Source organism: Sander vitreus, chromosome 10, assembly GCF_031162955.1.
Source record: "Sander vitreus isolate 19-12246 chromosome 10, sanVit1, whole genome shotgun sequence".
Lineage (NCBI taxonomy): Eukaryota > Metazoa > Chordata > Actinopteri > Perciformes > Percidae > Sander > Sander vitreus.
In genome coordinates, this window is record NC_135864.1 from 19,171,072 (window position 1) to 19,183,110 (window position 12,039).

Here is a 12,039-nt window from a genome sequence, read left to right on the forward strand (position 1 = left end):
AACTTTTCGCCACAGGCCCACTGCGTTTTTTTGTCCTCCCTTCGACAAACCCTGCCGCAGCCTAAACGCACTAGCCCCATTCAAAATGAATGGAAAGACCTGCCTTTTTGCCGGACCATCCGACGGCTGACGCAGGCTATCTGAATGCAGCCTTACTCATAGGTTTATTAAGATTATTTTAAGTATTTTAGTTTGGATTTACTGCTTTCTGCAGTATAACTGAAACCAGAAAACTATTATACTGTTGCAACTATTAGGTGCTTGAAACCAACGCACCTCCACAGTGTCGTCATGTCACTGACACAGCCATTTTCAATCAACTGATTACCTGGGGGTGGGGTTATGTATCTTACTATGAAATGTTTGTTCATGTACAGTCATTCAGTTAGTGTGTCTGTAGAAAATAAATGAACCATAAAGAGCACTTCTGATTCCGTCTTCATTGAACCAAAGATGTCTTGCTAACCCTATGTCAATAGAGGTGAGGTGAGCAATCAGCCACCAGGGCTGAATGTGATGAGCTGAGAGACCTACCAACACTCACTTAAAACATACTTCGGCGTTTGTTGATCATACTTTTTTCACAAAACACACACATTAGAATATGTGAAATTTAGTGGGAGTACTACTTGTGGAAACAGGTGTATAGTCACAATATCAGCTCTGTGAGGTTCCCCAGGCAGCGCATTGCTTTGCGTTAATTGCTACAGTGAGCATGCTAACATACTCAACGAGAAATACAATACTAACTTCTCTGAACTTTTCAGAAATCAGAACTTTTCAGAGAAAAACAGATGAGGCTCTTAAGGAAAACTGGAAAAAAAGGACATTTCACATAAAACACACATTTTGATAGAAAATTCTAATTTCAGGAATGGCATTTGACACCTCTAAGATCAACTTTGTGTTTAGCATTTTATTAAATGTCAAGAGTGGATTAGAAGTTAATTTCAGGTCAATGTCAACACCACAGGCTGAAGGGTATCACCTTTGTCTAAACTTATACATATTATCTGATGTAATTATAACCACAGGAGAGATTTTTATATTTATATATATATATATATATATATATAAAAACAAAACATCAAAAAATAGTTACAAATATCCAGTTTGTTCGTTACAATATTCACTGAAGTTCAGACATCGATATGGTAGGTGTATTAAAAGTTAAAAATACTATACTAATATTATAATATTGACATGTCAATCACACATCTAAGGTGATGCGCATGGAAGAACAGTGTCATTCAGAACTGCCTTCTAACCAGAATACAATGACAAAATTAGAGATACAACAGGGAAACACGACACGACATGTCTAGCAGCTGAAGGCAAGGCCACCAAGACAATTAACAGTTATTTAGTTACAAATTTACAATTTGTAGTTGCCTGTTGCTTTACATTACTATTTAGGTGACCTTTACCTAAGTCTGCCTTTGGGTTGCAAACAAGCCACACTTTGCCAAACTAACTAAACTGTGCAGAAACATCCTTCACAGCAGAGTCTTAGTTGTTAAAGGGGTGATTGAATGCAAAACCGATTTTACCTTGTCATAGTTGAATAATGACAGTTTAGTGGGTAACTAGGACATACATAGAAGCTCAAAATCCCATTGACACCTCGTTCCTCTGCAAATCTCACAATTTGAAACTGCCTCTGAAAACGGGCAAATCTCAACGAGCCGCCTAGTTGACGTCAACTCGGTGGCTCCTCCTCATTTGGCTCTAGTCTTTATCTTTGTCACGCCCAAACATTTACATAGGCTACCCGACTGAGGTCAGCTTAGTCTTCTGAATAGGTCGTGCAGATCTCAGAAATTGTATACATTGTTCATCTGCTATTTTACCACTAAATTCACTTCCAAGACTTTTTTATGCGAGAGATCAACTATGTAGAGGTCAAATATGGGCCGTTTTACGAAAATTTATGTCTAATTGCAAATTTTGTCCGACTGTGTGTCGGAGTTCAGCGGCCGGTGCTGCCTGTGTTGCTGCCTCGCCGCCCGGCCTGCCTTCCTTCACAGACCCCGGCCTGCTGTGAGGTAGATGGAGCTCTGTCACGGCCGGCAGCCCACGGCACTCCATACTCGCGCAAAGTCACAGTTTTTTGGGTTAATGGACTACCAAACTCCACTGCCCTGACAGAGCTCCAGGGCCTGCAGTTCCCCTCTTCCTGCTAAATGGCCGGTGTGTGTGTGAGTGAGAGCGCGGTCAGCGAGATTGTTACGCCAGCAATCTCTTACCCCAGGTTCCAGTTAATGTTATAATGTGTGTAATTATAATGTGTTGAGTTATTTAAACAAACGATCGGGGAAATAAACGCCTCTTGTCCGCGAGTCTCATTGATAGAGCCTGCGGCTGGATGGAGCTCTATCAATGAGAGCTAGCTAGCCTCCTCTTAGAATTCCTCTGAAATTCACAAAGATTCATTAAATTGAAATCGGACACCATTGTTAGCTTTATAAGACTTTGGGGTAGATATTATATAAGTGGCGTGACGAAATTCAAACTGTAAATATAGCTACTCTAGTTATGCCGACAGCTGGCAGCCAGTCCACTGAGCTCCACGGAGCCCCGAGTATTCCAGTATTCCAGTACCCAGGGAAACGGTGACTTTCACTAGGTATGGAGGTTGCCACTTTCTCGTCAGACTGTGTGGAGCTCCTAGCTAAAGTCCGACACGTCTTACCAAATTTGCAATTAGCCATCAATTTTCGTAAAACGGCCCATATTTGAGCTTTATATAGTTGATTTCTCGCTTAAAAAAGTCTCAGAAGTGAATGTAATAACGAAATAGCCCGACAAACAATGTATAACTTTGCAGTGTCTGAAATATGAGACCTGCTGTCTCGTCTCCAATGTGTTTCTATGTGGTTCGCTCAAACCAATCAGCGCGCAGCTCATCTAAATATTCATGAGCATACCATATTTGGAAGAAAAGCTCTTGTTCCAAATAGAGCCATATTCATAGAGTAGTTAAGGGCCTAATAAAATAGCATTCGGGCAATTTTCAGTCCAACCAATGTTACATACCCTAGACACATACATTAGGAGACCTTAGAGAACAGTGTAAAATACCCTATATAATCACTTAATCACCCCTTTAATTAATTAAACTCTTACTGACTTTACCTGTAAATAGACATCAGCTTCATTGTAAATTAAAAATGACCATCCTGCCCCTCCTCACTAATCTGTCTCTGTCAGTGAGCTTTACCTCTGTTCAATGACCGCTCTTCATGGTGTCATACAATAGCGGACTGTAATTATTGTCATTATTTGGCCTATAGTGATCATTTGAGGCTGCTCTGCTTTATCTTTTGCAGTTTTTGTAGCCAAAGAGATTTTGCTTCTTTTGAGCTCTTTTTTTTTTTTGCTTTGTGTTGCCTTTAAAACCTGAAACCAAAGACTATAAATAAAATCAGAGCTTTTTTGAAGTTGACATACTGTACTGCTAATTGGGACTCATCTTAATACCTGCTTTGGTATTACTTCAAAAATAGTTAGGCCTAATTGAGAGTTGTTGTATTTTTTTTTTTTTTTTTGTTGTCCATGTTATATTACATTCATCATTTATCAGTTGTTCGCCTTATGCTGCTCATCAGTGTTAGCAACAATCTCAGATTAGTGGTCAAGAGGGGTAAATGATGTATTAAATGAGGGCAAGCAGGTTAGGGCTAGTAAGAATTTTCTTCTGTCTGTAAATTGGACCCTTGGGCCCTGCAAAACTGAGTGCGGTTCCGCCAGTGAGCCACACGGGGCGCAGCTGCTCACCCAAGCCAGGACACTTGACGGGATATTCAAAGTTTAGGCAAGGCTTACAGCACATCAGGGACCGGCGGAGGGGAGAGTTGAACAGTAGTTTTCATACCAGAGAGCGCGTCCAAGTTGCAAAAAAGGAGGAAGTGTGATAAAGCAGCTTGTTCGTTAATTTCACTGCATTTCGTGTCGATGCGAGCTGTCAGCGGGCCTGTCAGTCAGTCTGTCTGTCTGAAGCACGGCTAGCGCTCTCTGAAATATCCTCTCATCTACACAGCAAAGACACACAGGCAGTGTGTGGGCGCCCGGTGCCCGGTTTGTGTGTGAGTGTGTGTGTGTGTGTGAGTGTGTAGAGTCTGGGAGTTGTCAGAGCAGGCAAAGAGTGGGGAGCACGCACAATGTGAGAGAGGAGTTGAGAGAAAGAGACCTAGAAGGAAACAGAGGAGGAGAGTTGAGTAAGAGTGTGTGAGTGGGAGAGAGAGAGAGCGAGAGAGAGAGAGACCTCGGCGGAGAGCAGGAGAGAGAGAGGGGAGGAGAGCTCCGTCTCTCCCGGTGCACTTGGCAGTCTAGTTGCGGGCTGCTGTGCTGTTGCTGTCGTGGCGTGGCTGGTCTCGCCAGGCGGGGAACTTCACCACACTGGAGCCCGGAGTCCCACTCTCTCACCTGCGCAGTTCGGAGCTGCCATGGGTCTCTCGCCTGGATTTACTGTCCTAATTATTCTACCGGCCTTTCTGCTGCACACCAGCGGCCTTTACATCGCCAGTAGCGTTGGTACGTACAGTAGCCTACAGTTTTAAACGTGGTCAGTGTTTATGTTGTTCTACGTATCTGCTGATCTCTTATCAGCAGGGCTGCACGGGGCTCTTCATGCGCCCACTGGAAGCCTGGAGCTCAACGTAGCTCGGCAAAAACACTGTCCGGTTTCTCCTGCTTGTGTCTAATTTTTGGCATGCTTTTGCAGTTTTTGCAAACATGTGTAACATTGTAGGACGCGTTTGCAACTTCTGTGCGTCCTGCTGTGTTGTTTGCAGGCTCTTTCTGGAGGTCCCTCAGCGGTGCAGGCAGTGTTGTGATATGCTTTCTCTCATCCAGGGGATAATGTTATCTGGGGTGTAAAGGGGCATCAGATGCACCGGATTACTGTCGGATTTTGCAGGGAAGTAGCCTAACATTATCTGATTTTGCCGCTGTCGCATTTATCGATCTGTCACTGAACGCTGGAGTCGGATGTCAGCCTATTGATCACACTATTATCAAATCATTCCTCTGACATGGAGGCTCAACACCAGTGTTTTGGGTTTTATCAGTCAGCAAACTTTATCAAAAAAAATAATAAATAATACCAAGTGCACCTGAGGACCACATATGAGGTGATAGCATAACTGTCTCTGACTCTGATGGCATTGACACCTTAAAGTGGCCTTGGCTCAGTGTGTGTATATGTGTGCGCAGGGAGCATTTCTCAGGTCGCCTCAAAAATGCACCAGTGTTATAACAGTCACAGAAATGCCCCTTAGCCTAATCCAAGTCAATGTCAGACGCATGACCTGTATTTAGGTGTCATCACTCAGTGCATTAATTAGTATGTAGTTAATTTACAATAATGATAATTTAACATTATGATGATAGAATAAATGATTGCAAAATACACTCCAATGTGCATCATATAGAAAGCGCTTAATAAGAGGGTTTGGTTTTCCATTTTTTATTCAGTCAGTGTCGAGGTTATAGAAATCACTGTCCTCGGATCGAGCAGCCTGACAGTGAGAAAACAGCGTGAGAAAGCCGCAATTAGCCCCTTGATCTTGTACTGGCTTTCAGGTTGACGGTAGAAGGGCAGAAGGTGTCAGGAGCGCAGCGCGCACTGCTGAGGCTGCCGTTTGCAAACGCACAGTGCCGAGCACCGGGGTCGCCTCTGGGTTCATGGGTGGGGCTGTGTGTGTGTGTGTGTGTGTGTGTGTGTGTGTGTGTGTGTGTGTCCGACTAAATAAATACACACCTGAATGTGGTCCTGCAGTGAATGGAGGTGTATTGGCATTGTCAGTGAATAAGTAAAGGCCTATTGACCTGAGGGCTGAGCTCCATGGGCTTTCACTGTATTTTGTATGCCTTTCCATCTTTTTGCAATTTAATTATACAAATTGTGTGTGTGTGTGCGTGCGCATGTGTGTGAAAGGTTCATGGTTTTATTTCTTTTATTTATTATTGTGACGCAGAATAAGGAATAAATAATTCCATGGTATGCTTGACATTTTTCTAATCCCTTATTTTTCCTTCCACCTTTTTTTTCCATCCTGCTATTCACCCTGCACACATGACTCCCCATTTTCTCCACTGTTTATCCCGACACTTTTCCCATGACGTCTCCTCCTCTCCATGCTGTGGTTTCTTTTTCTTATCTTCAACTTTGATTTTCTTCCTTCCCCCCCTTTTCCACATTTTCACATCTTACTCACCAAATAACAATTTTTCCCTCTCGCACCTACCCCTGCCTCATGTTCTCCTCTCACCCATTATCCCCTCTCCCTCCCCTTAACTGTCCTGTTCCCAGACTCCCTGCAGCATGTCCTGGGGGAGTATGGACTGGTGAGGCCGATCAGTGTGGACGCAGAGGGCCGCTTCCTGTCACACGCCGTCTCAGCTGGCCGAATGGCAGGAGGGCAGTCCCGTAGGCGCCGGAAGAGGGAGGTAGGAGTAGGCAATGATGAGTGGGAAGGACCAAAAGGAGAGCCTGTGGCCTTTCGGGAAAGGCTTTACTACAACGTCACCATCTTCGGCCGGGAGTTCCACCTGCGCTTGCGCCACAATGCCAGGCTGGTGGCCCCCGGAGCCAAGATCGAGTGGCATGATGACAGCGACAGCGCCCAGCACTCTGAGCCACTGCACGATGAATGCTTGTACGTGGGGGACATCACAGACACACCAGGAGCCACTGTGGCTATCAGCAACTGTGACGGCCTGGTGAGTGGACAAACCTGTGTTAACTCTTATCTGTCTAACCGCTAAAATGTTCACTGAGCTCGCTGTGAAGGTGCCTGTGGACAGAGTGACATGAGCGGACACGAGAGAACAGATGATGCATGTCTAAGTTTGTAGGGGAGCTCTTTGTTTGAAAAAGGTTGATATAAAGTTTCAACATAAAAGCAATATATTTTTGCCCCTTGACCCTGTCTCTGTCCCTGGTGAGTCTTTCTGGTTGACCCCATAGCTCAGAGGTTGCAATGGGGTCAAACTTATGATTTACACTGCTTTTCTCCTCTAAACTGGTTGTAACACCAAGCCTGCCATGAGAAATGCCTGAGTCATGTTTTCATCCCTCTGTCCTTTGCCCCTTTTAGTTTGCTCATGTAAAAGGAGGAAGGGATTATTAAAGCAGTACACTGATATTTCACAGATAACCTCAATATGTATGATATCTCAGCAAAATGCTTTTAGAATAACATTTAGCTGGCTTGTACTGCTCACTATATGTTGTTTGAAACTGCCACCATATAATATTTCGGTTGCTTTTAATAGAGCTGACGATGAATAGAGGAAAAGAGATGGTAAACAGTTGGTGAATGGTTGTCTGCAAGGGAGAGAAGTGAGAGATTGATTGAGTGAAGAATGTGCACAGGAACTGCTGAGATGAGAGGATGCAGAAAGATGGAGACCAGTGCCCAGAGGATGAGGTGGAGGGGACAAGTGCAAGAGATAAGCCTTGGGGCAGGGGAAAAAACTAAATAGGAGTAAAAATGGGCAAAGAATGTGTACTGGGAATGATGAGATTGGGGGGAGGAGTTCCCCTCATTAGGAAAAGTGTTCATTAGTCAGCCAGATCAGCCCGCCACTGGAGCTGAGTAGCAGCGACTGGATCCGTTTAGGGTTGAGGACACAGGGGACTGAGCAAGCAGCTGAGAGAGCAGGCAGGGAGCCAGGACAGCACAGGCCTGACATGCCCACTTAGCCTGACACCAGCCAGCAGCAACTCACTGCTACTGCTGCTCGCTCCGGCCCATCATTCTGCCATTCTATTGGCAATTCCTAGGAAAGGTTGCTGTCAATGTGTAGTTGTTAAATAAATAACAGATTACCAGTTAGCACCTAAGTGGCTGAATGCACTGCCAGGATTTTAAAGGATTGGTTCAAATGTTTCCAAGTCTGTCTTCCATAAAATAATACAATGCCCATGTGTACGTTGAGACAGTTTTTGTTCACTTTAATAATTGTTGTATTACGAGCAGGTCCCCTTTTTGTTTGTATCATGCACATGCACAAGGATGGACATGTATGCACATGAGCTTGTGGGCCAGTATGGCTTCCAGTTTTACGCTATTCCACTGTTGGACAGTTGGTGGTGGTAATGTAGCAATCCACCACCAAAGGCAAGAAAGAAGAAGACTGCAAGTTTTATGACAAAGTAAATGCATTCAACACAGCTGTCAGGCCTCAAGGATTCACACAATACATTTTGGTGAAAAATACTGAATGTTAACATAACTGCAGAGGGCACCTTTAAGTGCAGTCAAAGCTAACATGAAACTTTAGCAATCAAAGTAAGATGAATCGAGTGGGTATCTTCCAAAGTTATGGTCTGTTTAGTACAAAATTATGTCTTTATTTTATCGTCCCTCCACCGCAGTTCAGCAAGAAAACATTGAACAATGAAACAAATAAGGAATTTTATTTGAAAAAGAATGTAATAAATGAAAATATTCACTTTGTCTAACTCAGACTGCTGATGTCTTATACTGGCTTCAGCTAAATTTCTGCTGGATAAGGACTGAGGATTTTGTCCCCCAACGCTTACATATGTTTCATTAGAAAGGGATCTCTTCAGGGCCCATATGGAGAGAAGGAATCGTGATCATGTGAGTGCTGTGAACAATGTGAACCTATCCCTGTTTGTTGAGGCTGTTTTCAAAATGTAATCTTGTAGAATTAGCCTTGTTGAAATTGCTGAGGAGTAAAAGTATGTTGTTAACAATGAAAATTTATAGGACAGATTATTTATCAGTGCTGGAATAGCCACACCAAATAGTCAAATAAGGAAAAGCCCTTTTATATAATCACATTTGTGCTGTCCACTTATATTTAATTTGTTTCTCCGTGCCTCTGAGCAACTCCTGTCATTACTAATCAATTCTTACAACCTCCTCAGGCATGCCTAGAAATATAGCCAAGCTCTGTCAGGTTCTGCTGAAGCTCTGCCCGCATCTACTTTTTTAAACCCAGCAGAGCCAGCTCTGCCCTGCTGTGCCCACTTCCTCAGTGACCCAGCCACCTGGTTAGAGCCTTTTCTGCCCTGCGTTGCCTTTTACAGCCAAGAACCTCTTGCTGGCTGTGATCCAGGGTGTGTGATGATATAATAAAGAGGCAAAGGAGGGAAGATGAAGAGGGCAAAGGGTATAGATTTCAAGAAGTAGCAAATGACCAGAATAAATAAGAGAGCATGAAAGAGCACAGGGAAAAAGGAAACTTTTGAATGGACAAATTACCTTTGGAGGGAATTGAATTTCTGTGAACAGAAGCTGTGATCAGCTGGTTAGTTCTCTGGATGGTTGAGGGGAGGCAGCACACTGTACAGTATGAGAAGAAGTGTGTGTGTGTGTGTGTGTGTGTGTGTGTGTGTGTGTGTGTGTGTGTGTGTGTGCGTGTCTGAACCTCTGGCCCTACTTGTGGTCTTTCCTTCAGTGTCACCTACAGTATTTGTTCAGAGATGTGGAGGCTGTGTTGGCCTGATTTTGTGCACATGTGGGTGTAAGGTCAGGTGTGTGTGTGTGTGTGTGTGTGTGTGTGTGTGTGTGTGTTTAGGACTTATGTGGAATGTTGAGTGTCAGCAGAGCTGCTTTTCATTTTTCTAGAAGAGACAGAGAGACATAGTGATGGGAGTCATGGCTATTATATTTCTCCATGCTAGATAATTCTGTCATTGTGACGTGCTAGTAGGGGCTGTCACACTGTACACAGGGTGGTTACAATGTCTGAGCGCATACTCTCAGCCAGGAATGCAATGATTTTCACTTTGGAAGTTTATTCATTTAAATTAAATAAATCAGAGCCTCTTGTATATTTAAGCTTTTTTTTAAGTTTTGAAAGTCGGTACTTCTGCTGTTTATGAGCACTGTTTACTAGAGCATAGTCAGAGCATGTTCTTAAGTTCTCAGTCATGATTTAATAGTTGAAGTAGTTTTATCCTTTATGTAGCCACAAGCACACAGACAGAAAAAGAGATTCTGTTGAGAACGATTAGTATTATGTGACCATTTCTAAACTCTGAATGCTCAGCATGCACCAATGTGACCCAGCAAAAGTTAAAACTGAGAAAGAAAGAAGAATCTTGAATAGACCATCTTCAAAAAAATGCAATAAGTAAATTGGAAAAAGTATGGATAGACAGAAGGTAGTCTCACATTGCCAGACCTACCTCCACAGCGCTGCGGAGGAGGGTCTGGCTAGTCCACACAACATTCCTGGGTAGGAGAAAAATGTGCTCTGGTTTATTGGCATTTCTTTAAACCAATCACAATCGTCTTGGGTGGAGCTAAGCGCCAGATGGAGCAACGGTGCCTCTGCAAAATAGCCTCGGGAAGGAACTTGTTTTGGTGGAACATGTACGTTCAAAGGTTGTCACAGACCCCCTGTTGAAGATCTCTGGACTAGACAGAAGGTAATAGAGTAAAATCATTTCTAAAAGTTTTAAATATCGTCATCTTCCACCAGGATCTACTTAACCTTCAAACCATAAACACATACAGTGCTGCATATCCAGATATCTATCTCTAGTGTGAGGTACCTGTTTTCCAGATGGGCCACAGCACCCCAGATAATCAGCAAGTTCTGACAAATTCTAGGGCAGCTTCAGGTTACCGTGGGAACAGCAGGTCACACAGGTCTGTGGAGCGTGCACAGGGAAAGCCAGAAATGAGATCTAGCTCTATTTCCAGCTGAAATGAGATCCAGCTGGGTGACAAGTGATCTTCATGTCTCAGAGTTTATAACAGAGGAAGTGCGTTGCATGCCATTTTGGGGTTTACTCATAAAATCTAGGTGGGTGCACACTTGGAGGACAGCACACGTGTTGTTCATTGTACACTTTCACACGTACAGGCACACTGTACACCTTTGCTGAAGTGGGAATCATGTGCTCCAGCATGCACCACACCTACAGTATGGTCAGATGCTCTGACACACAGCAGGGACAGACAGCAGCCAAAAGCAAAGTTCCCCTGAACCAAATTTACCACGCTGCATGACAAAAACCTGTGCACACATTTCTCTTAATGTCTCCACCCATCGCTCCTTTCGCTGTCTTCATTCTTTCGCTCTCTCTGTCTTGTGTTTCTTGGCCAGCAGCGCTAGCAGCAAGCAGGAGAGCTTTCTTAATGATGGTATTAAAAGATAGTCAGGAAAATGAAAAAGAATGTGGCAGACAGCTTTTTGCTCCCCAACACCCACAGATTCAAAAAAGAAAAAGACAGTGTTCCTTTAGTGAGCAGTCTTTGTCTGTTTTGAGCAGCAGCTCTGCTCCCAATTGTTGATCAGACAAGTGGTGTTGAGGGTTAAGAGTATTGCCCACTGTCTATGCAGTAAAAAGTTTAGAATCAAGAAACTGGATCTGGGTGTTGCTTACTCGAGGATATTTTTTTTATGCCTGTTGTTTGCATAGTATCTGTATCATCATTAGTTGGCAGATAATTAGCCCTGATCCTGCGCAGATGTTGCCCTTTGTATATTCTGATATGCCATATTTATGTATGGCTGTGCGCTTCAGTCTGTTCATGTGTGTTATTAGTGCACAGTAGGAATGCTGGAAGGCGGCGGCGTTATTTTGGTGCTTTCATTGAAAAGACTCAACATCAACAGCAAGGAGAAATGCCAATTTTTCCAAGCATTGACAGGTGTTTTATTTATTTCTTTTCTGTGGGCGGGTGCTTAGAGATGGCACATTCTTTGCAAATACTATACAAATTGTCTTTCAGGGTAACACTACTAATTTAATTTAATGTAATGAAGTTGTGATTGTTATTTGACTACAATTAATAAGGTTTTAAAGTTACTTAACATTACAAAGCCACTAAATGCACACACAGTCTGCATACACCCAGTTCTGTGCCAGCAGACTCTTAGTCAATGTGTGAGTGTGTTGACAATGGGGCAGGTCATTCACAATAATAGCCCCAGCACTACACTAAATGGCAACAGTACGGATACTTGCGCCAGCCATGCCCCTGGAATAGGCTCAGTCATTACCTCTGCAGTAGGAGTCAATAGAAAAGGCAGCCCTGGGCTCAGCCA

At 43.5% G+C, this 12,039-nt stretch overlaps 1 protein-coding gene across 1 annotated transcript in view; it reads left to right on the forward strand.

Moving 5' to 3' along the window:
* The first annotated feature begins 3,823 nt into the window (after positions 1-3,823).
* The window catches only part of LOC144524469 (A disintegrin and metalloproteinase with thrombospondin motifs 2-like), a 122,596-nt gene continuing 114,380 nt past the window's right edge, over positions 3,824-12,039 (forward strand). Inside the window, exons 1-2 of the mRNA XM_078260761.1 lie at positions 3,824-4,533; positions 6,314-6,723. Coding sequence (XP_078116887.1) covers positions 4,446-4,533; positions 6,314-6,723 — 498 coding nt within the window. The 5' untranslated portion in view covers positions 3,824-4,445. The remainder of the gene's footprint in view (positions 4,534-6,313; positions 6,724-12,039) is intronic.